This window comes from Cetorhinus maximus, chromosome 3 (genome assembly GCF_964194155.1).
Source record: "Cetorhinus maximus chromosome 3, sCetMax3.hap1.1, whole genome shotgun sequence".
Taxonomy (NCBI): domain Eukaryota; kingdom Metazoa; phylum Chordata; class Chondrichthyes; order Lamniformes; family Cetorhinidae; genus Cetorhinus; species Cetorhinus maximus.
In genome coordinates, this window is record NC_135881.1 from 58,664,010 (window position 1) to 58,679,562 (window position 15,553).

A 15,553-nucleotide genomic window follows, 5' to 3' on the forward strand; every position below is an offset into this window, starting at 1 on the left:
CTGTCGGAGCACCATTACAACAAGCAAAGCAGTGGTCCAAAAAGGCCAAATTGTAGGACAGTAAAAATGGGCCTTTGCCAGCATCATCACCCACATCCAAGATCAAAAAATAAGTCTTAAGTCTAGTAACTGAACTGACTCAAGAGAATTGTAGCATTTGAACTTCCTAAATTTAAATCACCATTTATCCTTGCTGCGGGCAGCCTTAGGTTAATATATGCTTAGCATGCGATCTTAATTTGTGATTTTAAAAATAGGACAAGAGGATACAAAGGCAAAGTAAATCTAAGCTTATACAATTCATTGGTTAGACTACAATTGGAATATTGTATCAAGGAAATGGATGGGGTGCAGAAGTAATTACAAAAGTGACACCAGGGATAAAGAGAGACTAGAGGTTTCACTAGAATGAAGAAGGTTGGGAGGGAATCTGACTGAGGTGCTCAAAAATTATGAGGGGTTTTGATATGATGAATAGGGAAGAACTGTTTCTGCTGGTCAGTGAGGTTGTTTCAGAGGGCATTAGTTTAAGATACCACCAAAGAACAACAGGTAAGGTCAGGAGAGAAGAAAATGATGCAGAGGTTTCTTGGAATCCCCTACAAAAAATAATGATGGAAGGAACATCTATAATAGTTTTTAAAAGGAAAAAAAGGAATGAGGGGAAAATGGCAGAGTAATAAGATTAAGTTGACAGTTCCTCCAAAGAGTTGCCGCACATGAAAACCTCCCTCTGTACTATAACTTTCTACGACTATAAATTAGCATTTTTCTTTTTTGTTTATATTTTGTGTGTTTTTTTTGCGTTTTCTCAAAGATGTTAGTTATGTTGTTTCAGAGAACCACAATGTCTGGTTCATACCCAGGCAGTAAGTAAAAAACAATGCTGTTGATATGCTTTTTAACTGTTGAGAATTTTTCCCTAGCTGTTGTATTTGTCTCTGAAGGAATTAATTACTCTTATTAAAAGAAAAGTTATGGAAATCGTTCATTCAGCTGAGCCGAGCACATTGCCTGCTGGAGGGTAAGGCATATTTGATTAGTTGTGCAACATTGATCATGTTTATCGAACAACTGCAACATGAATATATGATATCTAGATGCAAAGTTATATTGTATGGCCAAAAAATACTGACAGTAAAGGCACACCCTAGCCCGTTCTTCAGTAACAGTGTCTAACTTTTGGCATTATACGTTTATTTTGCCAACTATACATACAATATGTAGTCATGAATTTCAAATTCCGATAGTTCTCATTTTAAACAAATTTATGATACTGGTGATCTCTATTAAACTAAATTATCACCCTGCTTATCAGGAAATTATTGATAATTTGCACCTGCCACAATTTAAAAGAGATTCAATCCTTGCACAAGATACGAAATCAATCAGATTAACTGTAATATTAAGACAGATATGACCTTGTTTCAGTTTACCATGACAAACATCCATTGGTTGATGTTTGTCAGGTAACATGGAAAAACTGCACATATTTACAAAACACTTTCAGAGCAAGCACTTCTGCAAGTATCAAAGATATGATTAGAAACAGACCTTTCTGGTCTTCAGTTGCATACGCCATTTCTTTTCACAAAACCCTTACAAATGCAATTTGTTTTTATCCTGTTATAAGCTCAACCCAAAGCAGCTTTTGGCAAAATCATACATTTGTTTTTGTTTCTGCAAGCATCCTGTTTGCTACAGACTAATGGAATTTGTTTCAGAAGGGAATTCATGCATGCAGTGTTATTCACTGCAGTGAACGTGTGCATAGGGGCATTCAACTGAACCTTGTTGAAAAATGGTTTCTCTCAATCTTCTTCCACAGGTCTAAGCACCATAACAGATGAGAATAAATGGCAAGTTTTTTTTTTATTGTTCGTTTCAGGATGAGTTCCCATCCTCAGATCATTGTGTCAGTGCTGTATTTTGCACAAGAATGCTGAGTCTTCATCACAGAATGTCAATTGTTTTATTAGCGATGAGTCAGAGTCTATTCAGTATTTTCTGTTTAGTAGCCCTGGCCTTTCTCTGAAGATAGCAGAGTATGTACTTTCAACTCCAATCTTCCAAAAGCCTCACTGATGCTCCAGAGAGCTGTTAATTAAAAGACATTGACATAAGGCTGCCATTTATAAAAGTGGAAGAAAATGGAAATCTTTAGTTGCTCAGATCCACTGAATAGAAGCCTAAATGGAGGTCTCCCAGAGCTGTGGAAGAAACAGAAATATATATTAGCATGGCTTTACAACTGAGACAAAAACTATTCATCTTTTAACAAAAAGGCAACACTTACTTATTTACACAAATTCTATTTCATTTGCATGAATTCTATCCTTTCCAGCTCCTAATTCAACAGCATTTCAAGTCTTTCAATATCACAATGCTTAACAGGTCAACAAATGTAATGTTACTATTCAGAAACCCGGATAATAAGCTTCGCTGATCTCAAATTCTGTTTTGTATTTTAAGCCTATTTCTTCAAGTTGGATACATTGTGACTAAAATTACAGAAGTGTTTCAATAACTTGCAAAAGCAGATTATTTTTTTGGAAATTGTAATATGATCTAAAGACGAAAAAGATACACATTATCATCGTTCTATCTGAATTTTACACATGTGTGCAGTTGTGCAAGTACACTTGGCACTCCAGAGAAAAGTGGAACACCTCAGTTTGCGACCAATGCAGCTGGAACAACTGGAACAATGGCATTGCTTAATGTGCCTTGATCATACCAATCATAAAGCATAACAGCAGAAATCAATACTGTTACTGATGTTGCTTCCGGTTGCCATTTCAGTTTGAGTATTTTTATATTGTTTGAGGTGTTGACTGAAGGATTATGAATTCTGATGTAGTTTATTTTTATATTCTTCCATAAACAATTAATAAAAGAATAGCCATTTACTAACCCAAACATGATGCTTTTGGAAGGTGAAATGTTTTGCCACCTTTTTGTCTGAATAAAAACATTTCAGGAAGTTAATTTTACTAATTTCTTACCTCTGGTTTTCTTCACTTATGCATGCACCAGAAGGATTAGTACTGGATGTTGCAAGACAGAATGTGTTTTTTTAAAGGTAAGAGTCAGAGGTTTAATATAAATATAAATTACGATGTTTATTTTCAAACAAATTCAATTCAGTGAGGGTGGGGGTAGGGTGCCAGTTAGCTCAGTTGGCTAGACAACTAGTGTGTGATTCAGAATAATGCCACCAGGATAGGGTTCAATTTCCCCATTCCAGCTGAGATAGGCTTGAGGCCAGTCTCTTCATCCTGCCCTGTAGCAAAATCATGGCATAAGTCATGGATTGGCAACCCCCAAATTCACATTCATTTGTTTTATAGTTTGCAATACAACAAACATAGCCTCACTGATGGTTAGTGTAATTAACTTGTTGTAGGAAGTGATTTATTATTACTCATATCTGCTCAGAAATGAGCATGTTACTCTTTCTGGGAATATTTGTACAAAACAATGGCATTCAGGCAATAAATGGTATTGATTGCAGATATTTGTGGTGTTCATTGTGATATGTCATGCCAATTCGCTGCTCCAACTAATCAGCCAAGACCAAATAAATTATTTATGTATCCATCTTAACCAAGGCTATACAAATCCCATTGACAGAAACTGATTGCACCTTTACACCTCTTCACAATCTTACTCACCCGTGCACTTTGTCGACCAACTTTTGCCTCTTCATCCGGAAGAGGTGGCATTGGGTATGGGCATTTCCTACTAGAAGCAATGGACCCATTGGATGAAGAATGTGACTTGGAAGGAGACAAAGTCCTAAGATGAGAAACCAAAAATCAACACAGTCTATGACATCTTAGAGTGATTGACAGCCAGAGTACTAAATCTGTATCAGTGCTGGTATGGTATCGTTAAAGCTATCCAAAATAATTTGCAAGGCGATGTTTTTTCTTCTTGATTTTTGTGATCATTAGGCAATGATTATGTGATTAAAAAGTGGAATTCCAAGACAACCTGGTGACAATGCATTCTGTTATCCTTGTGCATTAGTACTGTACAATGGTGTGGAAGGGTATGGGGTTTGGTGCTGCTGATTTGCTGATCTTGGCTGGCCTGCCAGGAAATTATCAAGTGGAGACAAGATGCTTCCTGCAGGAAGGGCAAGTCAAGCCAGCAATTCCCTCGTATCTGGTGGTGATGCAGAGCCAAATCAACAAAGGCTTAGGAATAAATTGCCTCAGTCAGGGAATGTTTTGTGGCACAATTTATAAGAGAAAGGAAAAACTTGTATTAAATCATTACAGACCAGGCTGGTACATCATACTGCTGGCTGATTGCTAAACATTTTACATCCATATTAGGTAATGCAAGGAAGGAGAAAAAAAATCAAGATCATTTTGCTTACATGCATCTGGCAAAGACCAATCTGAGTTACTTCTAAGGTAAGACTGAAAACAAGAAATTCTGTGTCCTGATAAGTGAATCAAGCAAGCAGCAAACATTGCAGACACAACCATTGCAGGCATGGGTTCAAGTCAAGACAAAGGAACGAATGCAAAAGAAAAGCTCGAACTGCAAAATAAATTTATGATTCCATAAAGGTATCCAACAGAACTCAAAATAAGCAGCATTGGTAGCATTATGCTTATTATTTACTTGCTTGAAAGCTATTACTTAACCTGGAAGTAGCTGATGAAGAAAATCTGGCAATGGTGTGAAAATTACAAACAAGGCAGTATGCCTCTTTATTAGCCCAGGCTTTATTCAAATGTTATTTCAAACATTTAAACTGCTTAAGTCTTTTCAACATAAATCACATTTAGAATGATGCTGAGCTCCCCCTATTCTTCTGTTGTTATGCTTTGAGCTGCCTGCACCCAGCACTCTGGAATTCCCTCCCTTAACCACTCTGCCTCTTTGCTCTTCTGGTGCTTTAAAGTCCCTCCTAAAAGAACACTCTTTGACGAAGTTTTTGAACACCCTTCCCAATGTTGCATTATTTGGCTCAGCTTTGGTATTTTTTCCATATGCCTCTGTGAAGAACTTTGAGACATTTTCTACGTTGGAAGTGTTATATAAATGGAAGTTGCAGTTTATGGTGCACTGAATAAACACAAAATCACAGCAACACATTAAAAGCTGCTTTTTTCCTACATGTCCGTTTTTTGGAATGCCATTGAACAGCAATGTGCTGCTGGTGAGTGCTGAATCCCTAGTTTATTTTGGGGATATGCCAAGAGTAGACCAGGTACATCTTTGGTGAAGTGGTGGGTGGGGAGAGTGGAGGGATGTAAGATAGAGAGGTAAATTATCATATCTAGGACACTCTCATGGATCCACTGGGTGGAATCTTAACAAAGCTGACCTACATGCAGCGGGGAGGCTGGTAATGGGTTGGGAATCCATTTGTTGTTGAAGTGTGATGTGCCACGGTTCTTTAATTAACCACTGCATTAGCATCCCATTTCCAGGGGGAGAATTAAGGCCTGCCCAGCATGATGCGCACCCGGATGCGCTCAGTGCTCCATGTGCGGGTGGGTGGAGGAGGGAGAGTTGGCGCATGTGTGCGAAAGAGAACAGAAATCTCCCTGAGTCAGCTCTGTGCCTCAGGGAGAGTATTTTCATTATGAAAACTTCAAAAAAAATAGAAAAAGTTATTCAGACATATCCCTTCATGTGACAGTGACAGTGACAAGAGCTGGGACATGTCAATGAATTTTAATAAAAAATTTGATTTATAAACCCTTCATGAAACCTTATCCCGCCTGTGGATGAGATTTCATGAGAAATGCGAAGGCCGTCTGGGCTCTTTGCCTGCCCACCAACCTTAAGGTTGGACGGGCAGCCCAGACAATTAGTTTAATTAGTTGTTAAATGGCCTTAATAGGCCTTTGACAGTTCGGCAGGTGCTCAGCCATCTCTGGTGCACGCCTGCCGAACTGAAGATCGGAATAACGTGCAGTGATGTTGGGACGCACGCCCGACGTCACTGCGTGTCATTTTACGCGTCGGTGAGTGGGGCCTGCCCCCGCACGCCGACCAAAAGATTCAAGCCCAGGTTTCCCAACTAATCAAAGAGGGAGGGCATGATGATGTGCCAAGTCTGTCAAGGGAAGGATTTCTAGTTAAAGGTGTCGCAGCAGGGTTCAAAATGGCTGAACTGTATGTTGCTTCCTATGGCTCAAGCAATCACAGGAATGGAAAAGAAACTTGGGAAGGCTGCACCCCAGGATCTCAGATTCCTACCTGGAAGTCTTGCTGCAGAATCTGAGGGGCTGAAGTGAGGTGATGTTTGCCAAGGATGGGAGGAAGAGGCCAGCTTCTCCAACCAAGTAAGTGTAGAAAAAAGTGGTCAAGGAAGTGAAGGGAGGGTGGTCCCTTCAACCTGGAGATATTGCACTGAGAGGTTCAAGGGCCCCACGAAGTGAGGAAAGGTGTGCAACATACCACTTTCAGGTGCCATCCCCCACACTGTGACTTCCCAGTGAGTTTTGAAGGCACTGGCACTCACACATTTTGAGGGGGCTAATCCTCGGACTGGAGACCCTGTTAGGAGGCTTGTCTCCTTCAAGCTGGATCTCTGTGTCCATCCCCTCTGCCCTGCGGAGTGGCGTATACCTCAGGAGAAGGCAGTTGCAGTTGTTCCTGCCGCTCTTGGTACTGGTGGTGCTGCTCCTCTTGTTCTGCATCAGAGGTGGGAAGTGAAGCTGCACAAGCTGCTCCTGTACCACAGTGATGGCTGACAGAAGGCAAGTACAGATCAAGCTAAGTAAGTCCAAGACAGGTGAATTGACTTCCAAGATGTCAGAAATCACCTGTAAAGCAGTGAAAATACTCTCTCAGAACAAGTGCTGTCCTCACTTGTCTCTCACCTAAGGCATGGCTGCAGCTATAACGTTTCACTGTTTGAAGGTTTTCCAGCCTGTCAGTTTCACTGAACAAGCACTCTTCACTGTTGCTCTAGCCATGTTGACCCTGGCAAGATGCAGAGAGCTTGGGAAACCTGTGTGCTGGCTGTTAAAAGCCATTCTGGCTGGGATAAATTCAAAGTTAATTACCTGTTGTATATCATGATGACTTTCCCGACAGCTGCACAGGGTTTCCTTGCTGGTCTGCAAACCCACCCAGGTCAAACCCAGAAGTGGGTGGGATCATGTCTGGTTCCTGATCCCAACACCACTTTTCGGGGATAAAACTCCGCACCCAAGCCCACCTTTCCTTGGCAGTTAAAATTCTGCCCACCGACTTCCCTGCAGGCAGCTAGGAGTCTCTGGCAGAAGCTTGGGACCAAGGCTGCCTGCCTTTTAAGAAATGGAATTTGGAAGATTAGCAAGGTGGAGATAAAAAAAGAGATTTGTGGATCTTCACCACCTGAAATCAATGCAATATAAGTGGGGTGGGTTCTACAAGGGATGGGCGATCTGCTCCACCCAGGAAGAGAGGACGAAAATCTACTTCATCTTCTCGGGAATTATGAAGTTTAGTTTGTTACGTAAACTATATCGATTTTTAAAAAAATATAATGCTCCCCCTCTTATTTTCTCCACAAAGGCGACAAGCAGATCCAGTCTCCAAATAGCAATCCACAATTACATATGGGTCTAGTAGTTTTCATAGAAATGGTGCTGGAAGTCCAGATAGCTAGCTAACAAAGACATTATAGGGTCAATTTTAAACTCTCAGCAGGAGTCATGCAGGCGGATGGGGATCGGGCGGTGCTTTAAAGCAGCTGGTTGATTAGTTGGTCAGCAAGTTGGAGTAGGGATTCTGCCTGGCGGGAGGACAGAAGGCAATGGTTCCTGGTACTCAGGGAAGTGTTTGGGAGCGGGTTGGAATGTCCCTGTGGTCAGAGGAAGGGGAAGGCAGGTAAAGCTCTGTATCCTTGCACAGGCCAGAGGAGCTGTAAAAAATGAATATATGAACTCACGTTTCCAGCCCTGGCTCCTCTGGTCTGCAGGCTGGATTCGCAGGGATGGCGTGCTGATCCTATCAAGCAGGCCTCGGATTATTGCAGTCGTAGCCCGATTATGTCATTGGAGCCACATCTGCATATTTAAAGATAACTTGCTGGGAAGGCAGGGGTAAAATTCAGACCCAAGGAGCTCAAATTCCATCACTGCAGGTTGTGAAAGTGACTTCAATAAAAATACTAATTTGCTGGCTGGCCCCAGAAAATGAACATGTTACTGGGTTATTCAGGAAAGGGATCTTGCTGCACCTAACTGTAACTCCAGACCCACAATATCTGGTTGCAAATTCATGGCCTGAGGCCACTAAAGGGCGGCCAATAAATATATATATACCAAGAGCACTTTTTTCAAATTGAAGTTTCTCTATGGGATTTATAAGTGGGAGAAGATAGGACCGTATTTCTCACCTCTTGGAGATGGAACGTCTTGTCTCACCTCAGTGCTACATCTAGCTGAGCAGCTGTAAGTGGATGAAATTCCTTCTACTGTCCCAGTGACTGACAGCTCTGGGATTTGAACTCATCAGTTTATGAGTGGCATTCAAACTCTCCCACTGCTGCCCTCATGGACCACGTTTTTAATAAATGCAAGTTTATTGTAAGGAATACTGTCTCCTTAAATGTGAATTTTAGGTCACTTTATAACAGAGATTCTGAGTTGAAATGAGTTAGCATTTTGTTGATGATTCAGCTTATGGCTCAGAATGACTTCAAGAATTTTGCTTTGTTGTTATGTTATTAGCTCTCAACACCAGGCTTTTGTTTCCTCCTTGGAGCAGCTGGTGAAATGCTATTCTTCTGGTGCAGTCTTCTGGGTGATATTTCTTAAGTGGGCCCTGCTTCCAATTCATCTCACAGCAATCACATGGATACTTCAGGCTGTACAAGTCCTGTACTGAACTTGGTTGATGGGATATGTGCAACTAGGTAGAATGCTGGTTATGAAAATGAATTATCCCTCTGCAAGCGTGAATAACACAAAGATAATAACACCAACGCCTCAAAATTATATTTCAATTTTTTTTTAAATTGAAAAAAATTTACATAAGAACAAAGGTAAATTCTTTCTTTGGACAGATCACCATTTTTCTGTCACCACCTGTGTGAGTCCTGCAGGTCTGTATTCCTGTTCCTCCACTGCAGCCTGGCACCAACTTCCCTAACAAAGAATGGCCTCCTTCTGTGCCATAAACGTTCTATGTTTCTATGTCATATAGGGGATAGCTGTGTTGCCATGGCTATGCCCAACGGCAACCACATAGCTATTAGGATTGGAAGAAACGAGAATTTGTTTTATTAAAATAATGCAATTACTTGCAGTGTAAGTTAGTCAAAACATATAAATCAATATTTGTTAAAATGGATAAACTATGCAGGGTAATTAAAACTAGTTAATCAACTGTGCAGGATACATCCTCTAATTCTACCCTCTTTAAGATTGACTAACCCAGACAAAAAAGAATTCTTTCTGCTGTTCACATATGAGAGCAGCTGGAATGTCAAAAAATGAACAAGCACACTCTTGTCCTAGGCTCCTCAGTGTTGTCTGGTTGTAACACCACATTTAGCAGCATGATCCTGTACAAGCTGCACTGGAGTGCCATAGTCAGCACCTAATGTGAGCCATGTGTCACCAGTGGACAGCAGTGAGATGCTGCTGTCATTCTGAACCTTAGTCATTGGTGCAATTAGCTTTTAATTGCATTTATTCAACACAGCAATGAGTAAAAGGTGCAAGAACTTTTCAGCACTGCAAGGACCAAAGGCATCAGACTACAACCTGGTGAGGAACTGGAGCCACACCAACCATTAACTGTTAATTGGTAGATTGAGGCCATTTTACACTGGTATCTGTAGTCAGTTATAAGTGCTACAAGCTACTAAAATGTGGGCTAGTACAGCTTTCCACCTGAAAAAAGAACTAGTGTTAGAAATTTGCTCTCCTGCCACTGAAATATATCTAGGATCAAGTTTAGTACATTGGAAGCAACAGTTTCCATTTTAGACATTCAGTCTAAATAATTTGATTTAGTTTGCAGCAGTGTTGTGCAGTTTCGGTCATATATAAATAATAAATATTTGACAATACAATTTCCCAAATTGCTGTATAATTAACTGAAGAGATTTTTTTTATGTACATGGTCCTGAAAGCTCTGCACTGTTTACACTGAAGAAAGTAACAGCAGGCCTCAATGTAAAATAGTGAATGGTTGGGGTAGAAGCAAGGTTACTAGGCAGCCATTCCTTGTGACAGCTAGTGGTCATCCAGAGACTCACAATCAGCAGTGTGTTACAGTACATGCATCACTGTATCAGTATTTACACAGTTAAATATCTAACATGCAGCACATGGAGAAAGTGCATGACTAAGCAATTTGTAGGTTTCTAGTTGTGAAATAGACTTCCTGATATGTGAGCTTAATTTGTCTGATTTATTAATATGGCATTAATATTCAAGTGTGATGGAGGTAACAATCCTGGCTATTACAGAGCCTAAGATAAAGCCTGATTGTTCCGTCTTTAACTGGATAGCATTTTTAAAAATGGAGTTTAAGTCCATTTTAGAAGTTTTTCTTTCAATTCCATTCTTGAACTCAAGAGGAGGAACTAAAATGAATAATTCTACTTATCCCTTTGTTGAAGATGTAAACTATGTTTACTTTGCTCCCTTAGCTTATAACCTTAAATAAGTTATGAGGATCCACTGTGGTGCAAATTGTATGTGATCTGTTGGAAGGGTCAAGACTACTGGGGGAAATTTCTATTTTTCATTTTATTGTTTCTTGTATTTTTCAAGTAGCTTTGAAAATATTCGCAAGCGATGCCTAATACTGGTGCTCACTACTGCCAGTTGGGAGTTTAAGTACATTAACAATCCATTGTACGTCCAGTAACATTCTGATGGAAGTCCAGACTATGGACAGCTAAATGTTGCTTTGTAATCTGGGTACACTATCTATCTCTGACTTGCTGCAGTTGCCATTTGATGATTCCATATTAATTTTATGTACATGTGCTCCCGTCATAGAAGTTTAAGTGCTTTTTAAAATTTATTTGTTCATGGGATGCAGACATCCCTGGCTAGACCTGCATTTATTGTCCATCCCTAATTGCCCTTGAGAAGGTGATGCTGAGCCGCCTTATGGAACCGTTGCAGTCCATGTGTTGTGGGAACACCCACAGTGCTACGAGCAAAGGAGTTCCAGGATTTTGATGCAGTGACAGTGAATTAATGGCAATATAGTTCCAAGTCAGGTTGGTGTGTGACTTGGAGGGGAAGTTGCAGATGGTGGTGGTGTTCCCATGCATCTGCGCCCCTTGTCTTTCTAAGTGGCAGGGATCTCAGGTTTGGAAGGTTCTGTTGAAGGAGCCTTAGTGAGTTGCTGCAGTGCAACATGTAGATGTTACACACTGCTGCCATTGTGTGTCAGTGGTGGAGGGAGTGAATGTTGAAGGTGGTGGGTGAGGTGCTAATCAAGCAGGCTGTTTCATCCTGGATGGTGTTGAGCTTCTTGAGTGTTGTTGGAGCTGCACTAATCCAGGCAAGTGGAGAGTTTTCCATCACACTCCTGACTTATGCCTTGGAGATGGTGGACAGGGTTTGGGGAGTCAGAAGGTGAGTTACTCGCCACAGAATTCCTAGCCTCTGATCTGCTCTGACAGCTACAGTATTTAAATGGCTGGGCCAGTTCAGTTTCTGGTCAATGGTAACCCCCAGGATGTTAACAGTGGGGGATTCAGCGATGGTTAGATTCTCTCTTGTTGGAGATGGTCATTGCCTGGCACTTGTGCAGCGCAGATGTTACTTGCTACTTATCAGCCCAAGCCTGAATATTGTCCAGGTCTTCCTGCATATGGACACAGACGGCTTCGGTATCTGAAAAGTCTTGAATGGTGCTGAAGATTGTGCAATCATCAGCGAACATTCTCACTTTTGACCTTTTTTTGGAGAGAAGGTCATTGATGAAGCAACTGGAGATGGTTGGGCCTAGGACATTATTCTGAGGAACTCCTGCAGCAATGTCCTAGAGCTGAGATGATTGACCTCCAAAAATAAATTATTTACAATATATATTAATGACTTAGATGAGGGAAGCGAATGTACTATTGCCAAGTTTGTGGATGACACAAAAATCGGTGGGAAGGCAAGTGGTGAGGATGACACAAGGAGTCTACAGAGGGATATGGACAGGTTAAGTGAGTGGGCAAAAACTTGGCAGATGAAATATAATGTGGGAAAGTGTGAGGTTATGCACTTTGGCAGGAAGAATAGAGCTAAATATTATTTAAATGGAGAAAGACTGCAGAAGGCTGCAGCACAAAGGGATTTGGGAGTGCTTGTGCATGTGTCCCAAAAAGCTAACATACACATTCAACAGGTAATAGGGAAGGCAAATGGAATGTTGGCCCTTTATTTCAAAGGGAATGGAGTATAAAAATAGGGAAGTCTTGCTAAAACTATATAAGGCACTAGTTAGACCACAACTAGAATACTATGAACAATTTTGGTCCCCTCACCTAAGGAAAAACATACTGGCATTGGAGGCAGTCCAGAGAAGGTTCACTAGGTTGATCCCAGGTAAGGAGGGATTTTCTTTTGTCGAGAGGTTGAGTAGGTTTGGCCTGTACTCATTGGAATTTAGAAGAATGAGAGGCGACCTTATTGAAACATATAAGATTCTTAGGGGGCTTGAAAGGGTAGATGCTGAGAGATTGTTTCCCCTTGCGGGAGAGTCTTGGACCAGACGGCAAAATCTCAGAGTAAGGGGGCGCCCATTTAAAACAGAGATGAGGAGGAATTTCTTCTCTCAGAGGGTAGTCAATCTGTGGAATTCTTTACCACAGAGGGCTGCAGAGGCTGGGTCATTAAGTATATTCAAGGCTGAGATAGATTTTTAATCAGTAAGGGAATCAAGGGTTATGGGGAAAAGGCAGGAATGTGGAGTTGAGGATTATCAGATCAGCCTCATCAGATCTCATTGAATGGCGGAGCAGACTCGATGGGCCGAATGGCCTACTTCTGCTCCTACGTCTTATGGTCTTAACCACAACCATCTTCATTTGTACTAGGTATGACTCCAACCAATGGAGAGTTTTCCCCCTGATTCCCATTGACTTCAGTTTTTCTAGGGCTCCTTGACACTGCACTCAGTCAAATGTAGCCTTGATGTCAAGAGCAGTCACTCTCACCTCATCTCTTGGGTTCAGCTCTTTTGTGCATATTTGTGGAGTCTCCTCCTCCAGTGAGTTGTTTAATTTTCCACCACCATTCATGACTGGATGTGGCAGGACTGCAGAGCTTAGTTGGTCTTAGATCCATTGGTTGTGGGATTGCTTAACTCTGTTCTATCACATGTTGCTTATGCTGTTTGACACCTCATTTTTAGGTATGCCTGGTACTGCTCCTGGAATGCCCTCCTGAACTCTTTGTTGAACTAGGGTTGATCCCCCAGCTTGATGGTTATGGTAGAGCGGGGAATATGCTGGGCCATGAAGTTACAGAATGTGGTTCGATACAATTCTGCTGCTGCTGATGGCCCACAGTTCCTCATGATTGCCCAGTTTTGAGCTACTAGATCTGTTTGAAATCTATCCCATCTAGCACGGTGGTAGTGCCACACAACACGATGGAGGGTATCCTCAATGTGAAAGTAGGCATTCATCTCCACAAGGACTGTGCGGTGGTCACTCCTACCAGTACTGTCATGGACAGTTGCATCTGTGACAGATTGGTGAGGATGAGCTCAAGAAGGTTTTTCCCACTTGTTGCTTCCCTCAACACCTGCCGCAGACAGGTGTTGCAGTCTAGCAGCTATGTCCTTTAGGACACGGCCAGCTCGGTTAGGAGTGGTGTCACCGAGCCACTCTTGGTGACTGATATTGAAGTCCTTCACCCAGGGTACATTCTGTGCCCTTGCACCCTCACTGCTTCTTCTTATTGGTATTCAACGTGGAGGAGCATTGATTCATCAGCTGAAAGGGAGTGGTGGTGGTAGGGTTTCCTTGCCATGTTTGACCTGATGCCGTGAGACTTCATGGGGTGCGGAGTTGATTTGAGAACTCCCAGAGCAACTCCCTCCCGACTGTATACTACTGTGCCGCCACCTCTGCTGGGTCAGTACGGCTGGTGGGACAGGACATACCCAGGAATGGTGATGTCTGGGACATTGTAAGGTATGAGCATGAACAAGTCAGGCTGTTGCTTGACTAGTTTGTTGGACAACTGTCCCACTTTTGGCATAAGCCTCCAGATGTTGGTAAGGAGGTCGATAAGGCTGGATTTGCCTTTGTCATTTCCAGTGCCTAGGTCGATGCTGGGTGGTCCGTTTGGTTTCATTCCTTTTAGGCTTCATAGCGGTTTGATACAACTGAATGGCTTGCTAGCCCATTTCAGGGGATAGTTAAGAGTCAACCTCATTGCTGTGGGTTTGGGGTCACATGTAGGCCAGGTCAGATAAGGATGGCAGATTTCCTTCCCTAAAGGGGCATTTGTGAACCAGCTGGGTTTTTACAACAATTGACAATGGTTTCATGGTAACAATTACTGAGACTAGCTTTTAAACCCAGATTTATTAATTGAACTTAAATTCCACCACTTGCCATGGTGGGATGTGAACCCATGTCCCCAGTGCATTAGTCTGGGTCTCTGGATTACTGGTCCAATGACATTGCCACTACATCACCACCTCCCCTTGTATATGGACAAGTCAGCCATTTACACATGTTATATGATTTATTTATGTAGTTGGACCCAAGAGGTGGAAAATTGGGCCTGTAAGTCGGTTTGTTCAAGATAAGTGCCCACTTAGCAGCCAAAGTACCCTAGTTACTCCATACATTTCTAGCTAGGAGATCTGGTGTGTAAATATTTTGTTGTAAAATAATTAGTGGCTCACAATAGTATAGTTCAGTCAACATTTATAATAGTGGGGAGAATTTTCTCTCATTCAGAGGGGTTGGGTGGGAGCGGGCGCGGGCAGGTGTGCAGCCGATCACTGCCCGCGATTGGCTGGGCGCCGCCATTTTATGTGGGTGGGCCAATTAAGGTGCTGAGCACTCCCTGTGCGGGCAGGGAGGGGGTTACCTGAGTCAGGGATTGCGCTCTTCCGTGCTTGCGCATGAAGAGCGCAGAAATCTCCCTGAGGCACAGAGCTGCCTGAGGGAGATTAGTTTAAGTTCTGGAAGTTTTAATGAAGAAAAAAAAAATTAAGACATGTCCCCTCATGTGAAAGTGTCACATGAGCTGGGATATGTCTATGAATGTTATTAAAAATTTTTATAAAACTTTAAATACCTTCATGAAGCCTCATCCCGCCCATGGATGAGGTTCCATGATAAATGCGAAGGCCGCCTGGGCTCTTTGCCTGCCCGCCAACCTTAAGGTTGGATGGGTAGCTCAGTTTATTGGTTTAATTGATACTTAAATGGCCTCAACAGGCCTTTGACATTTCGGCTGGTGCGCAGCCAACTTGGGTGCGCGCCTGCTGAACTAAAAATCTGAATGGCGCCCGGTGATGTTGGGACACACGCCTGACATCACCACGCTTCGTTTTACATGTTGGTGGGTGGGCCGTGGGCCCCACCCCACCCTTGCCCAGCTGA

The 15,553-nt window shown here is 42.2% G+C and overlaps 1 protein-coding gene across 3 annotated transcripts in view; it reads right to left on the bottom strand.

The window, feature by feature from the left end:
- Nucleotides 1-803: 803 nt before the first annotated feature.
- The window catches only part of adam22 (ADAM metallopeptidase domain 22), a 493,639-nt gene continuing 478,889 nt past the window's right edge, over nucleotides 804-15,553 (bottom strand). For all 3 annotated transcript variants that reach the window (XR_013576156.1, XM_078538421.1, XM_078538420.1), the window contains 2 exons: nucleotides 3,675-3,798; nucleotides 804-2,210 (listed from right to left, as the gene is read on the bottom strand). Coding sequence is in view for 2 of the 3 variants with exons in the window: in XM_078538421.1 (XP_078394547.1) it covers nucleotides 2,190-2,210; nucleotides 3,675-3,798 (145 nt within the window). In the remaining variant the exon portion in view is untranslated. The remainder of the gene's footprint in view (nucleotides 2,211-3,674; nucleotides 3,799-15,553) is intronic.